At 42.5% G+C, this 18,664-nt stretch overlaps 1 protein-coding gene across 3 annotated transcripts in view; it reads left to right on the forward strand.

Annotated features, from left to right (window-relative positions):
- The window catches only part of LOC140393136 (disintegrin and metalloproteinase domain-containing protein 12-like), a 597,415-nt gene that overhangs the window by 441,945 nt on the left and 136,806 nt on the right, over positions 1-18,664 (forward strand). For all 3 annotated transcript variants that reach the window (XM_072479211.1, XM_072479210.1, XM_072479212.1), the window contains one exon: positions 5,661-5,745. In XM_072479211.1, the coding sequence (XP_072335312.1) occupies positions 5,661-5,745 (85 nt within the window). The remainder of the gene's footprint in view (positions 1-5,660; positions 5,746-18,664) is intronic.

An 18,664-nucleotide genomic window follows, 5' to 3' on the forward strand; every position in this document is an offset into this window, starting at 1 on the left:
ACAGATTATCCCTAGTAGCATCTCATCAGTTTACATATCGCCACTACTGGTAACATTCTTCAACTTCTAAAATATCTGAGCTGAGTCTGAACTCAAGAGGTTGATTAATGGAGTTCGACCACATGAACAGTTCTCATGAAAGATATTTACATAAAATCTCTTATAGCTCTGTGTGCCAAATCACGACAGGGAAGAGAGGTGTCAGCAAGAAACAGCAATCTGAAACAAACAGCAACTCATAAATTAAGTTCTCAGAAGGGAAGAATAAGTGGGTTTAATTGGAATCCTCGCTATTCGTGTTCAAACCATTTCCTGCTCATTGGAAAATGTGAGATAATTCTGATGATAATTAACAACAGGAGCCTTTTAGAATGAATGTTGTTAGAATCAAAATAAGAGCAGAAAATGGACATTAAATTAGTTTCAGCCCAATTCCTCTGTTACAGTAGCAGACAGGAATTTCACATGAACATTGTCTGCTAATATCACTAGTACTTCATTCTAGACTATAGAATTAAATACTGCTACTTTTCAATTTTATTGCTAATGTGCTTTGATTCCTTGCTGGAGTTCGAATCCACAGACATCAAGGATGTGAGATTTAACCGAGATTGTCGACAGGCAGTTTAACCATCAGGTCAAATGCAAACTTGTCCTCAACAATTGCTTTTACGCCAAGAATCACTAGATATTGATTAAGACTGGAATGTTGGCTGAAGTTTCCCATTCTAATCAAGATGCCCAGGCCAATTGTAGCACCTCCAGGCAGTCCTGCTGAGATCAGCTAATTCAACACAAGTGAGGAATCAATCCTAAACTTTATGGCTCAGTTTATTGAAACATCAAGTGAGGCTCTGATTTGAATCTGATGGCATCAACTGAGTAATTTATCCATGTGTCAACTCTCTGCCTCAATTTATATAAGGTATTTTTCAATTTTTTTTTCAATTTAGAGTTCCCAATTTTCTTTTTCCAATTAAGGGGCAATTTAGCGTGGCCAATCCACCGAGAATGCACATTTTTGGGTTGTGGGGGTGAAATCCACGCAAACACAGGGAGAATGTGCAAACTCCACACGGACAGTGACCCAAGGCCGGGATTCGAACCCAGGTCCTCAGCGCCGTAGGTAGCAATGCTAACCACTGTGCCACCGTGCTGCCCTGTATTTTTCAATTTTAGGGCTTAAATCGTAGAATTATCATAGAATCCCTGCAGTGCAGAGGATGCCATTTGGCCCATCGAGTCTGCACCGACCCTCCAAAAGAGCACTCTACCTAGGCCCACTCCTCACCCACCTCCCCTATCCCCTAACCCTATAACCTAGCCTGCACATCCCTGCACATTAATACTTGCCATTTTCTTGATATACGGTCATTCTATATCCATATAATTAAGTATCAATTCTATGATATTGGAAGGGATAGTAACAAGCTTAAAATTCAGTTCATTTATTATACTTTAAATTAGGACGTTTTTAGAAAGCCTGAATAAATTTATCTTTATGGTTGAAATCCTGCAAAAATATATTTATCTTTTTCTGTTCTCTATGTCAAACAATGAAATAAAGATTACGATTCCAGTTTTTAAGAGACAGTTTGTCACAAGGATAAAATACCCAAGACCACAGATCGAATTCAATTTCCCCTCCAGGAATGGCCAGAGGGGTGATTGGGGGGTTGGTGGAGGGGTGGAGTATAACTGGGTGGAAAAGAATGGGTGAAGAGCCCATCGCCTTCCTGATTCTCTGCCAATTCAGCCAGGGTGGGTCAAGTCAAGGATAACCTACCCACCCAAGGCCAATTGCAGTACTTAAGTAGTCAATTGATAGCCACTTCAGGGCCTCATAACACTGCCGCTCGCCTCACTGCTGGCTCAGGATGGGGGCGGGGGACCCTCCTAGTCAGGCACCCTGTGGCCCACAAAGGTTCCCTGAGCACATTGTGGGTCTTAATTTAATGTTGACAACAGTGGCCTCCTCTACCAGACAGAAAGCTGATGGCGAACTGGTCAGAACCATTTCTGGCAGTAAGTAAAATCTCCGCAACAATCGGTTACACAGATGGGGCTCTCAAGGTATCACTGCTTATAATTCTTCTATGGCCCACTGCCTCGTGAGTGACAGTTATATCTTAGGCTCTATATCATTAGATCTGGCTTCACATGGAAAAAGTACTGGATGTGAAATATACCAATGAGCAATTCTCACAATTGAAAGCCAGCACCCTTTACTGGGAGTATGGAACATTGCTGTTTCTTATTAGAGTTTTGAGGAGTGCAGCCAGCAAATTTAATTTTGTGCACATTCAATCCAAAAGCTGTCTCCCATCCAGCCATACAAACTCCGAGTGTGTCACCCTGAAACAAAAGGGAATGTCAACATTAAATTTTAGAAGTTTAACTTACTGTTAATAGGAGGAAAATCAAATAACATTTGGATTGATCTGTGTTCAGCCGTGTCAGAATCATCAGTCTCCCTTTCAAAGAAGCTCTTTCCTGCTCCGTCCCTGGAAGCCAGTCTAAAATGTGGCTGAGAGGAAAGAAAGTGCATTGATTGAAAAACTTCACCCAGTAAATATAACCAAAAAAACCATGGATGTGTATTGTATCAAAGCACACATGCTCATCTTCAAGTGGCACCGTGGGATCATTGACATCCATCTGAAGACGATGGCAAAATCTTAATTTGGTAGATTGGCCTGAAAGAGTGAAGCATTCCACCAATTCCTCCAATTGCACTGGAGTTTCAGCCCAGATTATGTCCTCTTATTAATTAGAATTAGCAGTTAATAGAATGTTTATCAAAGATTTCACGCTGACCTGTAAAATTTCCAAAATTCATTTTCTTGGTTCTTTGTTTTGGTGAAAGCAGAAGCAATTTACGTTAGAGTAAAGAAGGAATCACTCCCTCAATCTACTGGGTTTTCTAAGCCAGCATATTGCCAATTTTAAAATTACACTGAGTGCAAAAACTGAACTCCAGTTTCATTTTCTCTAACAAGCAGAGCTGACTGACTAGCTAGCTCTTTGAGCTAAAAAAAAAATTCAGTTGATAATTTATTGAAGTTGCCTTAAAATGTTACACTGCAGCTTGTTTTCAGGTGATTTAAATAAGCTGAATAATCTTTCCCCATCCTGAAGCAATAAAGCGTCAAAATATTAACTTCAGTATCAGACTATTGAGAGATGCAGAGGCATTCATATAACATTAATTATAGAATCATACAGCATCTAAGAAGGTCAGTATTGTGCCTTTGTCATCTCTTTGAACAAGCTAATGGTTCCACTCCTCTACTCTTTCCCCATAGCCTTGCAAATGCTTCCTTTTCAAGTCTACATCCAGTTCCATTTTGAAACTTCCTATTGAAGCTGTTTCAATTACGCTCTCAGGCAGCACTATCCAAATCATTCCCAACTCATGGTGTAAAAAAAAAAATCTCATGATCTCTTCTCTGCTTCTTTTGCTAATTATCTTAAATCTGCAACCTTTGGTTACCGACCTTCCTGGGGAAGGTCAGTGGAAAGAGTTCATTCATATTTATTCTCTCAAAATCCCTCATATATTTCAAAACCTCGGTTCAATCTGCCCATAACCCTTGACGTAAGGAGAACAATATTACTTTCTCTAGTTTTTTCACATAACTGATGTTCATCATTCACTCATATTTAAACTACTTTAATTATGTTTGTGTATTCCTTCTCAGAATGTCGGACTCACATATAGGGCTGTCTTTCAATGAGAGCGGGGAATACTCCCCAGAGTTCAGTTAAGAGTGAACTTCATTGACATCGGATAGATTCACATGCAGGCCAGTCCTGATGTGAGGGTGGGAGGTTTCCTTCTCTAAAGGGCATGAGTGAACCCGTTGGATTCTTATTTAATCTCACAGTCACTTTTACTGATACCAGCTTTTTTTTAAAATTTCCAGATTTTTCTGATTGAATTCTCAAACTATCTGGCGGCACAGTGGTTAACACTGCTGCCTCACGCCACCAGGGATCCGGGGTCAATTTCGGCCTTGGGTGACTGTGTGGAGTTTTCACATTTGCCCCGTGTCTGCGTGGGTTTCCTTTGGGTGCTCCAGTTTCCTCACACAGTCCAAAGATGTGCCCGTTAGGTGGATTGGCCATGCTAAAATTGCCCCTTAGTGTCCAGGCATTAGTGGGTTAAGTGAGGCTATGGGGTTGCAGGGATAGAGTGGGAGTCTGCTCTTTAAGAGGGTTGGGTCAAATCTCGATGGGCTGAATGGCCTTCTTCTGCTCTGGGGAGGCAGTGGCGAAGTTGTATTGTCACTAGACTAGTAATCCAGAGACCAAGGGTAATACTCTGGAGACATGGGTTCAAATCCCACCCGGACAGATGATGGAATTTAAATTCAATAAAAACAATCTGGAATTTTAAAAATGTCTAATGATGACCATGAAACCATTGTCGATTGTGGAGTAAACCCATCTGGTCCACTCATGTCATTTAGGGAAGGACATCTGTCGTCCTTATCCGGCCGGGCCTACATGTGACTCCAGATCCACAGCAATGTGGTTGACTCTTAAATGCCCTCAGGGGTGGGCAACAAATGCTGGCACAGCCAGTGGTGCCCACATCCCATGAATGAATAAAGAACTGTTGATTCTACGCTACCGTGGTGGTATAAAGTTCCCTAGGCCAGGATGTTACGGCCCTGCAGCCAGTGGGATATTACGGTCCCACCAAAGTAAACGGAATAAATGGTCCACTGCATCCACCAGTGGAAAACACACCACAGCAGGGCCATAAAACCCTGGCCTTGGATTATTAGCCTGGTCCTCTGGGTTACAAGTCCAATAACATCATGCACGACACTTTCATATCCACATTTGAGAAATATGTGCACATTTAACTTTTGATTTGTAACAAAGCCTTATTTTAGACATTAGAAATTTCAGATATTTGAAAGTGTAGGATGAAAAGTTTTGGGAGTTGTACTTTAGGCAATTTGCTTGGTTTGTTAAATTTTCCTTCCACATTGTAAGAAGTTGGAATATGATAGAATTCCAAATAATATATTAGAATCGTAATATGTTTACATATCGACCAATGAGTTAAAAATAATAAGCATTGAGCTGAAGTAAGTATATTAACAACCCCAACAATGTAATTAACAGGAAAGGTTATTATTCACTAAACTTTAAGATGGCATATCATGCCCAACATGTCCCTTAATGCCTGTTTACCGAAGAATCTGTTGTATTCCCTCCACCAGCATTGATGAGTCTAAACCAGTTTTGAAAGTGGTTGATTGGTGATGAGATTTACCGCCTGCAATCATGGCTTATGGTGCAGTACTTTATTCAGTATTGTTTCTCGTTTCAACTGAATAACTGTCTGTCCTTATTCATAATGGCCACTTGAGGAAGGTATTACTGAGCCGATGACTAATGCTCCAAGTTATCATCTTCAGGACAAGAGAAAAGGGGAAGAATTGAGTGGTATAATAACCAATATTATGAAACTAAAGCTATTTTCCCAACGATTGATTGGCTAATTAACGCCAAAAGGCCCAAATTTCAGGCACAGCCTTAGTCCTGCTGCTATTACTGAACAAATAGAAATCACTAAAATTATGAGAAACGTTAGTTTGTTGAACTTCAGAATATGATGAAGTCTCTTTGTTATCTATTTGCAGTGGGGTGTACTTCCAGGGAACAACTATCGGAATGGCACCAATAATGAGTATGTGCACAGCAGAGCAATCAGGAGGGATTGTTATGGTGAGTAGTGACCAGACAAATAGTGAATGGTCTGAGCTAGAATGTACCCGTTTCTGTTGGGGTCATGATTCTTTCAGAACAGAGATTGTATGAATTCTGAAACCCAAGTTCAAATGCAGTCGTAAGTCTTTTCTTTCATGTTGATTGTGGACAGCCTAAGTGATACGAATGTGACCAGTTTCAGTGCAGTTTCTGCTGGGAACATGTCCACAGCACAAAATGGCAAATAACCTGGTACTAATTGCAGTTTTATCCAGGGAGGAGATTTTGTGTTGGAAATGCAAATATACACTTGCAAGGAGAGGAGAGGACAGTTTTCTACAGTTTGAGTAAGGGAACATTATTTGATTAGCTTCAGAAGCCGTTACTGTCTTTGACCTTTGAGTCACTAAAGTCGATACCATTGATGGTGTTGTGTTTTCCCTGATGGTACAAGCAGTCACCTAAAAACATCTTTCAGAATCCCAGATTTACCAAAGAGGTTAATGCTTGCTGTTACTCTGTGCAAGTTGTGTTGATTTTTTTCAAACTGACTTAAAAACTACTGTTAAAGCATTGTCTTTGTATGTGCTCTCACTTAAGGAATTTCCCAATTTCTCCTTTTGAGTCCCTTCTCGGTAGAACTGGTAAGTCGATTTGTATGTGGTCCAGAAAAGAGATGCTTGACTTCTTCTGGGAAATAGGGAAAGCTGCCTGTTTAAAAAGATGTCTATTTTGATAGGGTCATTGTACAGCAGATTGCCATGTTCCACTCCACAATATTCTGGGAATTGTTTATCTGGCACCACAAGGCAAGTTATATTTCCTTTTCCCCCCTCCTGTAGTTTTCATAGCTTGCTGGTGAATAGGCTTCCTAAAGAAATACATTACATTTATAATGCAACATTTAAAGAGCATGCTTCCAAAATACTGCTTTTCCAATAAGTTTATTAAAACAATATTTTATAACCTTTGTGTTTTCAGTTTTCTTTTGCTTTGCTCGTTTGTTTCCAAATCCACTAATTGTCAAACGATAATCTGCCATGATTCTGACGCCAGTTATTTAAGCATCAACAGATTTCCTATATTTCCTTAAGGAGTCAAATTAAAACGTTTCAAAGCCTGAATCAGGTCATTACAGTGTGTTGCCATTTCTCTTTGCAAGTAACAATGCATCGATTCAGTTTATTCTTGGAATTGAGCCAAATTTTTAGCTTTCACTTTATAAATTATGTAATAATAATTAAAATAATTGTTACCGTTTGCATATAAATCTTAAAAGCCATGAGAGAATTGTATCGATTTGAAGAGGGGTCAAATTATTTATTTTACCTAAAAGAACATTAAAACTGCAGGCTTCTGCTGAATTATTAGTTTAACACCAATTTATTAGCTTGATGCTAAATTAATAATCAAGGTGTAATATGGCTATACTACAATTTTGCGTTAATGTGAAGTGAATTCTATGTTTAATCAATACAAAAGCTGCAGCGTAGCTAAGAAATGAAGTTGCTCAATCGATAGACATCCAATTCCAGTCAGCCCTCTGTGGCCACCTCGAGGAAGTTGTCTCACGATGTTTTGGCTTTGCAACAACTGCAGTAATATTATTGTTGAGCTGCTTCGGAGCTATTTATTTTTTCAAAATTATTTTTTTTATTTAAGTCCAGTCAGTTCTTCCCAGACATGGGAATTTAACCATCAGTTGGATGACAGTCGGCGAAACTCTGTGCATGTTTGTTTGTGTGCTAACTTGTCTGGTCATAAAGTGATGCAGGGCTGATTGAATAGCTCTTCACTGGCAGCTCCAATCCAGTTCAGTTAGGTGCCACAGGATACAGAGGAAAGGTCAAGTTGTTAGTGAACATTAGCTGAAGCATTTCTGTCACAACTCCAACTGAACTGTCAGTTAACATAATATATAGTCTTTTTGTTATGTTTATACCTATGATGGATTGAAAGTATGAAGTGGATGTAGAGCCTATACTGTCTGCAAATATTCATCACGATAGCCTTCAAGATAACCATGGTCTTGGAGATAGATTTTTCACTTTATTCTGAGGTTTTTCTGACACAACTTCTCCATCATTTACCCAGGCAATTATTTTGGAGTCAGCCTAATTGACATAGCATTGGTGATAGAATTGGCCCAGAAATTATGGGCAAAATAACGATAGATTTAATGTGTACAAGTTACTAGTGTGTAAATGGTCAATCAGTCTGCAATATGGAAGAGAACCCCTGTGAGCTGTGTAATTGCCACAAATTACTGGGGAGTTCACTATTAGCCTGTCAAAAACAGGACGTGGAGATGCCGGCGTTGGACTGGGGTGAGCACAGTAAGAAGTCTCACAACACCAGGTTAAAGTCCAACAGGTTTGTTTCAAATCACTAGCTTTCGGAGCACTGCTCCTTCCTCAGGTGAATAAAGAGGTAGGTTCCAGAAACATGTATATAGCCAAAGATGCAAGACAAGGCTTTGAATGTGAGCATTTGCAGGTAATTTAGTCTTTACAGATCCAGAGAGAGGGGTAATCCCAGGTTAAAGAGGTGTGAATTGTCTCAAGCCAGGACAATTGGTAAGATTTCGCAAGCCCAGGCCAAATGGTGGAGGTTGAATGTAATTGGACATGAATCCAGGGTCCCGGTTGAGGCCCTACTCATGTGTGTGGAACTTGGCTATAAGTGTCTGTGAAATCCTTGATTGTGGAAATTGTGAAATAGTATAGCACCCTCACAATGCTGTACGACTTAATTGTGGAAATTGTGATATACTATAGCACTCTCACAATGCTGCACAACTTAATGGTGGAAATTGTGCTGCACTATAGCACTCTCACAATGCTGCACAACTTTATGGTGGGAATTGTGCTGCACTATAGCACTCTCACAACGCGGCACAATTAAAATGGCTGAAATTGTGATGCACTATAGCACTCTCACAATGCTGCACAACTTAATGGTGGAAATTGTGATGCACATTGTGAAATTGTGGCAATGATTTTCAAACTTTTTTTCCCGCGACCCACTTTTACCAACCAGCTGACCTTCAGGGCCCACGTCGGCCGATCTTCATGTCCCACGTCGGCTGACCTTTGTGATCCATGCCAGATGTCCTTCGCAACACCACATTTTCGCTTACCTTTAATGCGACAGGTCAGCCTTCTTGGTCCTCACGATCTCGCTCCAATCAGGTTCACAGGAAGAGAGAGAAATGCACATATCAGGTGCAGAGTTCAGCCAGTTCCTTTGTGCTGTCTTCATCTTTGTGAGGATGTAAAATCCAACCTCGCACATGTAGGTTGCCAATAAGGGCAATAGCAACAAAATGATAGTTTTACTCCACACTCGATACTCCTGGGAGATGTTACTCCAAAATGCTGACAGCCTCATTGACTTGTGGCATGTTTTTAATTTGTTGTCACAGGTGAGGCGCAGAAGTTCCGACTCTTCATTTAGAGTCAGCTGTAAGTTAATGATTGACTCTGGGGTCTCAAACTCAAAAGGATGTTTCACCCACCTCATCTCTTTCAAAATCTGAAACTTCTCTGAAAAGTAACGACAAAAACTGTTGATCAGCGCAGTCAGATGCAGCTGCATAAGGTTTGCCGGTCTATTAACAGTCCCTTGCTAACACGGTTTTCTCTGATGTGTCGCAGCAGTGTGGGGAACATATAATAGTTTTGGCTTTGTACTTGCACTTGCCAAACCTTCAATGACTTTTGAAAAGCATCTATTTCTTCACATTGCTGAAAGCAATCATTATCCTTCCCTTGCAATTTGAGGTTCAGTTCATTTAGAATTGAAAAGATGGCTGCAAGGTAAGAAATAGTTAGCATCCAACTCTCATTTGCCAGTACTTCTCCGCATATAACACACATATATTTTGCACCCTGATTTACAATTTTATAATTCAAGAAATCATCTTTATACTGCTTTGTTCCCGATTTCAGTTTCTTCTTAATAGACTATTCACCAGATGCCCTGAAGCTCTGTATACAGCTCAGCCCAGCACTGTTTTGTCCTACGTGGACTCTCCTGAGCAGCTCTCTCCAGCAGATTCAGTTGAGAGGTCCTAGCCTGTTTGTGTCTTTGGCCCTCTCTGTTTTGTAACAAAACGATCCATCTTCAGGTCTTCACCATTCTGTTGACTTGCTTGCTGGCAGCTAGAAAATGGAGGAATGTCTCCTCTGTGATTTTGCGCCAAAAGCATGAATGTGCAGGGCATGTGGTGCCAGTGTACATGCCGGGTGTGTGACCTGCTCACTGATGCCGCTTCTGGCGGGAAGATGCATCGTTCGCATTTAAAGACCGGTCACAGCCAGCATTCTCAACAGAAAAGCCAGTCGTGGTCAACATTCTTAATAGCAGGTCGTGGCCATTGGGCACTTCTCCTGTGATCGCTCCATAACCCTCCCGACACCGTCATCAACCCACCCACGGGTTGCAACCTGTAGTTTAAAAAACCCTGTGCTACAGCACTCACACAATGCTACACAACTTAATGGTGGAAATTGTGATGCACTCTAGCACTCTCACAATGTTGCACAACTTAAATATGTTCATAGTAATTGGGTGAATGCATTTGCTTTCTTGGAAAAATGATGATTAGTAAGGAACTAGTGCAATGCTTTCCCAGCCTATCGCCCATTTACACCTGGGCAAAAACCACAAAAAACAACAAAATCCCTGTTTTGCTATCATGTGACAGGATAAGGGTGTATTTAAATAATGTTGGTGAAAATGTTGGGGTTTATCATATTTGTATCCTTGAGTGACAGAGACACCCATCTCCTTCTTGCATCCAGACTTCTGTGTTGAACATAGATGGACCAGATAGGTGCACTAATCTTTCCTACCCTGAAGGTAGGGTAGAAAGATTTTGGGAGAAGCCATTTTCTGCAGCCCTCTTGATCGCTGATGTTTGAGATGTCATTTTCCCTCTGGGTTCAGAAATGTTTTGGATGGTGGTGTGCGGTAGTGCTGGTTAGGCAACAGTGTAACAAAGAGAGTAGGAACAAGCACATTACCAATTAAACCGAAATGAACAAAGCTTTGTGTTTCATGTATGTAGTGTCGTCCGCCGTACCACTTGGTTTAGTGATGATGCACTCACCTCGAAATCAGAGGTAGTGCGATTAATGCCCAGCTCATGATTTGAGCACATTACCTAAGCTGATGAGCGTGATTCAGCCACTGCATTGCACCCAGCATGGATCCAGGCGCAATGGATGAATCCCGTGAGAGCCCAAATTGGACTCTGTGCTGGGCTGATCGAGAGTCCCCTGACTCACTCCACCCGGTGCAATCTGGATCACGCCCTGGTTATCCATGATCCAGATCAACATATTCAAATGAGCCATTACGTTCATTTAAATATCGAGATACCACTTTCACTTAGTGCCCAGGAGTCAACGGCTGCCCCTGCGGGACTTCGCCTGGACGCCGTTTAACACAGGTTTGCACAAATGTGGGTCAGGTGTGATGGTACCTCGGGGGATCTCACAGGCCATTACACCCCCAGAAAGACAGGACAGGGCAGTGTCCAGATAGCCGGGGGGGGGGGGGGGGGGGGGCGGGGGGGGAGCCTGAAAGGGTGGGTGCAGCGCTCTGGCCAGCTGGTCAAAATGGCACCCTGATCAGCGAGGAGCCAGTGCTGCTTGCCATTGCAGGAAATCACTAAAGTGTGGCCTCAGCAGGAAAATACTCCCCGAGGCCAAAATGAAACGGCAACATGCCGGTCAACAATGGGGTGAGTCTCGGCTCTGCAGCTACCGAGAAACACGTCGCCAAATGCATCCGAAAGCGGACTTTGTTTCATATCTGCTGAACCCCGCCTGATATTTCAGTGCTGTACTTGTAGGGTGCTATACTGATAGGGGTGCTACATAGTCAGAGGTGCTGATTACTAGATGGGGTGTTATAATGAGGCCCCACCGACCTATATAGATGGAAGTAAAAGATCCTACTGCACTATTCCAAGAAAAGTAGGAGAGTTTTTCCAGTGTACTGGCTGGCATATCCATCTCAAAAAACCACCAAAAGCAGATTATCCAGACATTTATTTCAGTGCGGTTTGTGGGACTTAACAAGCAGATTTGCTGACATAACAATGATAACCACACTTAAAAACCAGTTCATTGGTTATGGAAACTGTGTGACTTTCTGAGGACATCAAAGGTGCTACATAAATGCAAGTCCTTTTTTAAAAAACTGACATTCTAAGAAATGTTGTGGCCAGAATTCTTTCCAACAAAAACAAGATGAAGTTTTCCTGCAGCTGATTGCACGATGCCAGAATATTGTTTCAATGACAAAAGTTATGGCAACTCATAAATAACCACAGGGAACAAGAAAATATGTTTCTTTTTCTCACTTAGTTCCTCTCTGCTGTGGATCATGGCAGTTGATTAATTCCATTGGGAAAGGTTTCAGGAGAAAGTGTTTTCAAAACTGTCTAAATACTTTTGATATAACATTAGTTCTTAGTTTGCTCTATAACAAACAAAATATAAAATTGGGAATCATAATTAACATTAAAAGTAGCAAACTAAAATCGATGGACATGGTGCTACTAAATAGTGAAATAGAAGAATCCTAGTAGGATCAAGTCACCTAGAAAACACCGGCTATTTGAGAGTATAGCTGCAAAACTGTGTTTTGTGCCAAGGATGCAGTTTGGGTTCAAAATGCATCCATGCTGAATATCATTACGGTAAGATTGTTAATATGGGCATTGAAGTATGCACTGAGATGATTTCGAGCAGGCAGATTGTGACGTTAGTTAACATGTAACGCTGTATGGACGCCAGTAGTGCCATTTTCAACCTCAGTGCTCGAGCTGATGCCCTCGCTTAATCTCATACAGTCGAACATACATTCAACAACAAAAAGCATCCCCATTCCCTCACCAGCACTATTTAAAGAGATCACCGTGTTTCACACTAGTTACTGATTGCACATCAGGGGGAGGGGTGGGGTGGATGTGGTTAGGAGTCATGCATCTTGTGGGGATTGAAAATAGATGGTTCAGGCATTGCTAAGGGGTCAGACATTGTTGCAGAGGGGGGTGGGGTGGGAGTGTGGGGGTGTTGGGAGTCGAGCATCTCTGGAGGGTTCCGATATCCCTGGGAGGTCAGACCTGCTGGGGAGAGGGGGTGGTCAGATAGTGCTGGGATATATTAGGAAATTGTGTCAAGAAATGAGACGCCAATGTAGAAGACAATTTAGGGGTTAAACAGGCTGAGGGGTGGGGGGGAGGAAACTGCTAGCACAGTGTCAGAGGGATACACCCACACATAGCATGAGTTACATTGTCTCATTCAGACTTAAACTCTTTAATGGGAATACACAGGATGGCCCGGTTCAGCAAGGATGAGTCACTCAAGATCCATTGTCCTTTGGGACATTCATGTCTGACCAGCTATTAGACCATTACAGAGTCTGATGATCTCTATTTCCACCAATGGGAGGTTAATTGCACATCAATAGCAAGGCTCTTCTTTTGTGAGAAGAGCTGAGTGGGGCTTAGAGAGAGAGCAAAAGAATGCTGTTCTGAGCAGTTACAGAGCAGAAGGCTTTGGAAATGGACTGAGGGAGGTCATGAAAATTGAAGGGCAGATGGCTTTGGAAGTCAACTGAGAGAAGTCAGGAAAGTTACAGAGCAGAAGGCTTTGAAAATTGACCGAGAAGATCATGAAAGTTGCAGGTTTTGGAAAAAGGGTTCAGAACGAATGTGCCCCTACCAGAAGTAAAATTGCTTCATAAATGCAAGTATTGCCTTTGTCTGTCTCTGAAAGAAGCATGAGAGCTGCATATTTTGTTAGTGTTCTTTAATGGGAACTAGTGTGTTACGGTTAAGAAATTACATGTAATCTGATATTCTTAGGGTTGAAGTCTAAAAGTTTAAATATTGTTTTCTTTTCTTATAATAAAGTTTGTTTATAAAATATCCAAGCCCTGTTTCTTACATTATCATTTCTGGGACAAATCGATTTTCCCGCACCAACTTAAAACTTTAAAAAGTTATGACCCTGGTCTGGTCTTTTAGCCACTGTCAAGAGCTGACCAGGCATCCATAAGAGAGAGACGGGTTGGACATTGCAGGGCACTGCGGCATCATGTAGGTTGGTGGTCTATTAATTTGGGGTTCCAATCGAGGTAAGTTTGTTGAGTCCGGGGAAGCATTCCTGTTCTACTCAACTCAAAAGCAGTGATGTAAATGCCTGAAACTCCTGGATCAACCTTTCCCTTCTCCTTTTTACATATTGGGATTCACAAAGCCCCTGGAAACCTGGCCTCCATAGGTTAAAAATCAGAACCCTGGTAAAACTGAGGCCTAAGCCTCCCTAAAAGATTTTAGTGATTGGCCCACCTCCAGAGAGGTTGGTTATCTGAACTGTACACCCCACACCCACCTCCATGCCCACTCTAACCCACCCACCCCTCTCTGTTAAAATCGGAAGTGGGTGGGATTGGTGTCAGATTTGAGACTGTTGCAACCTTTACTTCCACTAGCCCCCAGCTCACTCCTCCTTGAGGCTCCAAGTACCCCCACCCCCATTTGTTTCACTGCTTCTGTTTTTCTTTTTCCATTCCTCCAACACGAGACTCACAAAATACTGTGGATGCTGGAAACCTGGAATAAAAACAGAAAATACTGGAAAAACTAAGCCGGTCTGACAGCATCTGTGGAGAGAGAAACAGCGTTAACTTTGTGAGTCCAATGTGACTCTTCTTTGGAATAAGAAAGTTAGATTGAAATAGACTGTATGCCACTGACAAGGAAAATTAATTGCCCCCTAAACCGACCTTGAAGTAATTCCCAACAAACCAGTTTTGCTCTCGCAAAATATGAGCTGGTAAGATATCAGTCCCTGGGTTTTTTGATTTCAGTTATTCTTTCTTTGTCTGATGATCTCTATTTCCACCAATGGGAGGTTAATTGCACATCAATAGCAAGGCTCTTCTTTTGTGAGAAGAGCTGAGTGGGGCTTAGAGAGAGTGGGGCTTAGAGAGAGAGCAAAAGAATGCTGTTCTGAGCAGTTACAGAGCAGAAGGCTTTGGAAATGGACTGAGGGAGGTCATGAAAATTGAAGGGCAGATGGCTTTGGAAGTCAACTGAGAGAAGTCAGGAAAGTTACAGAGCAGAAGGCTTTGAAAATTGACCGAGAAGATCATGAAAGTTGCAGGTTTTGGAAAAAGGGTTCAGAACGAATGTGCCCCTACCAGAAGTAAAATTGCTTCATAAATGCAAGTATTGCCTTTGTCTGTCTCTGAAAGAAGCATGAGAGCTGCATATTTTGTTAGTGTTCTTTAATGGGAACTAGTGTGTTACGGTTAAGAAATTACATGTAATCTGATATTCTTAGGGTTGAAGTCTAAAAGTTTAAATATTGTTTTCTTTTCTTATAATAAAGTTTGTTTATAAAATATCCAAGCCCTGTTTCTTACATTATCATTTCTGGGACAAATCGATTTTCCCGCACCAACTTAAAACTTTAAAAAGTTATGACCCTGGTCTGGTCTTTTAGCCACTGTCAAGAGCTGACCAGGCATCCATAAGAGAGAGACGGGTTGGACATTGCAGGGCACTGCGGCATCATGTAGGTTGGTGGTCTATTAATTTGGGGTTCCAATCGAGGTAAGTTTGTTGAGTCCGGGGAAGCATTCCTGTTCTACTCAACTCAAAAGCAGTGATGTAAATGCCTGAAACTCCTGGATCAACCTTTCCCTTCTCCTTTTTACATATTGGGATTCACAAAGCCCCTGGAAACCTGGCCTCCATAGGTTAAAAATCAGAACCCTGGTAAAACTGAGGCCTAAGCCTCCCTAAAAGATTTTAGTGATTGGCCCACCTCCAGAGAGGTTGGTTATCTGAACTGTACACCCCACACCCACCTCCATGCCCACTCTAACCCACCCACCCCTCTCTGTTAAAATCGGAAGTGGGTGGGATTGGTGTCAGATTTGAGACTGTTGCAACCTTTACTTCCACTAGCCCCCAGCTCACTCCTCCTTGAGGCTCCAAGTACCCCCACCCCCATTTGTTTCACTGCTTCTGTTTTTCTTTTTCCATTCCTCCAACACGAGACTCACAAAATACTGTGGATGCTGGAAACCTGGAATAAAAACAGAAAATACTGGAAAAACTAAGCCGGTCTGACAGCATCTGTGGAGAGAGAAACAGCGTTAACTTTGTGAGTCCAATGTGACTCTTCTTTGGAATAAGAAAGTTAGATTGAAATAGACTGTATGCCACTGACAAGGAAAATTAATTGCCCCCTAAACCGACCTTGAAGTAATTCCCAACAAACCAGTTTTGCTCTCGCAAAATATGAGCTGGTAAGATATCAGTCCCTGGGTTTTTTGATTTCAGTTATTCTTTCTTTGTCTTTCTAATGAATACTTTTTTAAATATCCATCCATATTCTTGTAAATCTACCTGCCATTATAAATGCATGTCGGTAGATTGTCAATCCACATTGTTCCCATTACTCCTAAAAATACAATTCATGAAAGCTTTTAGACTTTAAGACTTGACATAATTGTGAGGATTAACAATAAGTTCTTTCTTGGCCGACTGAAAAAAATTGGAGACGAAACTATGCTGGATTACCTCGATTCGGGCTGAGTTAGCAGTAAGAGTACGAAAGTTGGCTTCAGCATCTTGGAATAGGGTGGAGGGAAATCAGCCAAGGTTCCTGATTACTTTTCAGTGATCTTTATGTTTTGTGTGAGTGAGCGTGTTTGTAGGGTTAAGTGCAGGATCAGGCCCAAATGCCTTGATTCCCTCGCATAATATCCTGCTTGAAGCCGTGAAGCGTATCGCACTGGGGTGAGAAACTGGGGCAGCCAATGCCTTTGGAACTGTGCCCCAACATGAGTGAGCATTTGCAATAAAGGAGGAGACAATGGGGAGAATGCTTGAAGGGAAGAAATCCCCTAGGGTTCCACTTCTGATTGCTATTGCAGTGATCTCCTCTGTTAGAAAATGCACATGTGTGCATTTTGGCTATGAAGCCAGATCTCAGCATGGGTCAAAGCCTCAGGAGAGGGAAGGTTTTGGCAGGAAAGGTTTAGCATGGAGACTCTTCTTTTCTTATACACATTAGAAACCATTGGCTCCAGTTTGTCGAGTGCAGATTCCAAGTACACATTTTGAACTTGCTGCAGATGTTTATTAATAATTTAATAAAATATTTCTACCTTTCATTCTGAAGACTAATAAAGATATATATTATACTTTAAAATTAGCAATAACATACTTGGTCGACCCATTGGTACCAATGCTGACCCACCCAACCACATCCAACAACATTCATAATTTCTCTCAATTCTCTTGTATTTATAAAACATACATTTTTAAACTGACTTTGTTAAATTGGTGTTCTTTCTTCTAAAAGGATTAGAAGCACTGTTGCTACACAGAAAAAGATCGGAATGAAAACATGAACTGAAATATGCAACCAGCATGAAATAAAATACAACCTGCTGAATTAAGTGAGGTTTTTTTAATTCTGTTATCCAGGCTAGGTTAATTGCCTTCAACATGATACATTTCTTGACTTCCGTTGGCGGCCATGGCGTGAGCGGTCGCACCCAGGACAACTCCAGCTCAAAGGCATAGAAAAGAGCTCTTTTTACCCGAAAATGGGAGAAACTTCGACGGAAAAGTGTTGCTGAAAGTCGGAAGAGAATTTACCCCCAGGAATGGTATGTCTGCTGGTTACCAAACCCGGCAGAAGAAGGTGAAAGACCTGGCAAAGGTGTTGGAAGAGATCTGTGGCGCAGCAGCTATTGGAAGGATGGCGGAAGGGGAAGGGCAGGTGCAGAGTGGAAGGCCCCAGATGGAACAGTCGATGGCCTTTATCAGGGAAGAGTTCCATCAACAAAGGAAAGAGATGCAGGAGGGCCGATCGGAGGTCATCGAAGGGGCTTTGGCATCCTGAAGGGCTCGATGGAAAGGGTCGAAAAGTAACGGCGCAATTCCGAGAGATGGAGAGGCTGATGTTGGACCACAGTGATCGGATCATGGCATTGGAGGTGGAGGTGGGGCTCCCAGGAAATGTTTACAAGGCGCTGAGAGCAAAGGTTGACGAGCAGGAGAACAGGTCGAGGACGCAGAACCTGCGCATCGTCAGCCTGCCTGAAGGATTGGAAGGCACGAGTGCCACGAGGTACATTTTGAGGATTCTGACGGGGCTGGTGGCAGAGGGGAAGCTGGACAAGGCCCCAGGGGTGGACAGAGCGCAAAGGTCTCTGAAGCAGAAGCCAAGAACTGGAGAGCCGCCAAGGGCGGTGATTGTAAGACTCTACAAGTTCATGGAAAAAGAAACTATCCTGCAGTGGGCCAGGGAGAAGTGGAACTGTGAATGGGAGGGGACAAGGTCCGAATATATCAGGACATTGGAGCTGAACTGGCAAAAAGGTGTGCTGTGTTCAACAGGGCCAAGGCAATGCAGTATCGACGGCAGACCAGCTTTGGGATGCTCTACCCGGCGAAACTGTGGGTTACTTATGAAGGCCGGGAATATTACCTTTGAGACCCCAGAAGCGGCCAATATTTATTAAAGAGCACAAACTGCGGCTGGATTCTCCGCCGGAGGGATGCTCCTTTTTGCTGGCAGCCCGGAGGTTTTCTGGCGGCGTGGGGCTGCCCCACAATGGGAAACCCCATTGACCATCCGGCGTAGCGGAGTATCCCGCCGGCGGGGTGAAACAGAAATGTGGCAGGAATCCAGTCCCTGAACTTTATTGGGAGACGGAGGAGCCAGCACTTTCAAGGACGGAAGAGTGGGGGGTGGAGTCTGGGGGGCAGGGGGAGGGTGGTTCTTTTCCTCCCAGTGGAGGGTTTGTTGTCGGGTCGACAATGTGTAGCAGGGGTGAAACGTTTGTAAGGGGACAGCAACCCCCACCTTCTCCTGCTACCTGTGGCAGA

This window comes from Scyliorhinus torazame, chromosome 16 (assembly GCF_047496885.1).
Source record: "Scyliorhinus torazame isolate Kashiwa2021f chromosome 16, sScyTor2.1, whole genome shotgun sequence".
Taxonomy (NCBI): domain Eukaryota; kingdom Metazoa; phylum Chordata; class Chondrichthyes; order Carcharhiniformes; family Scyliorhinidae; genus Scyliorhinus; species Scyliorhinus torazame.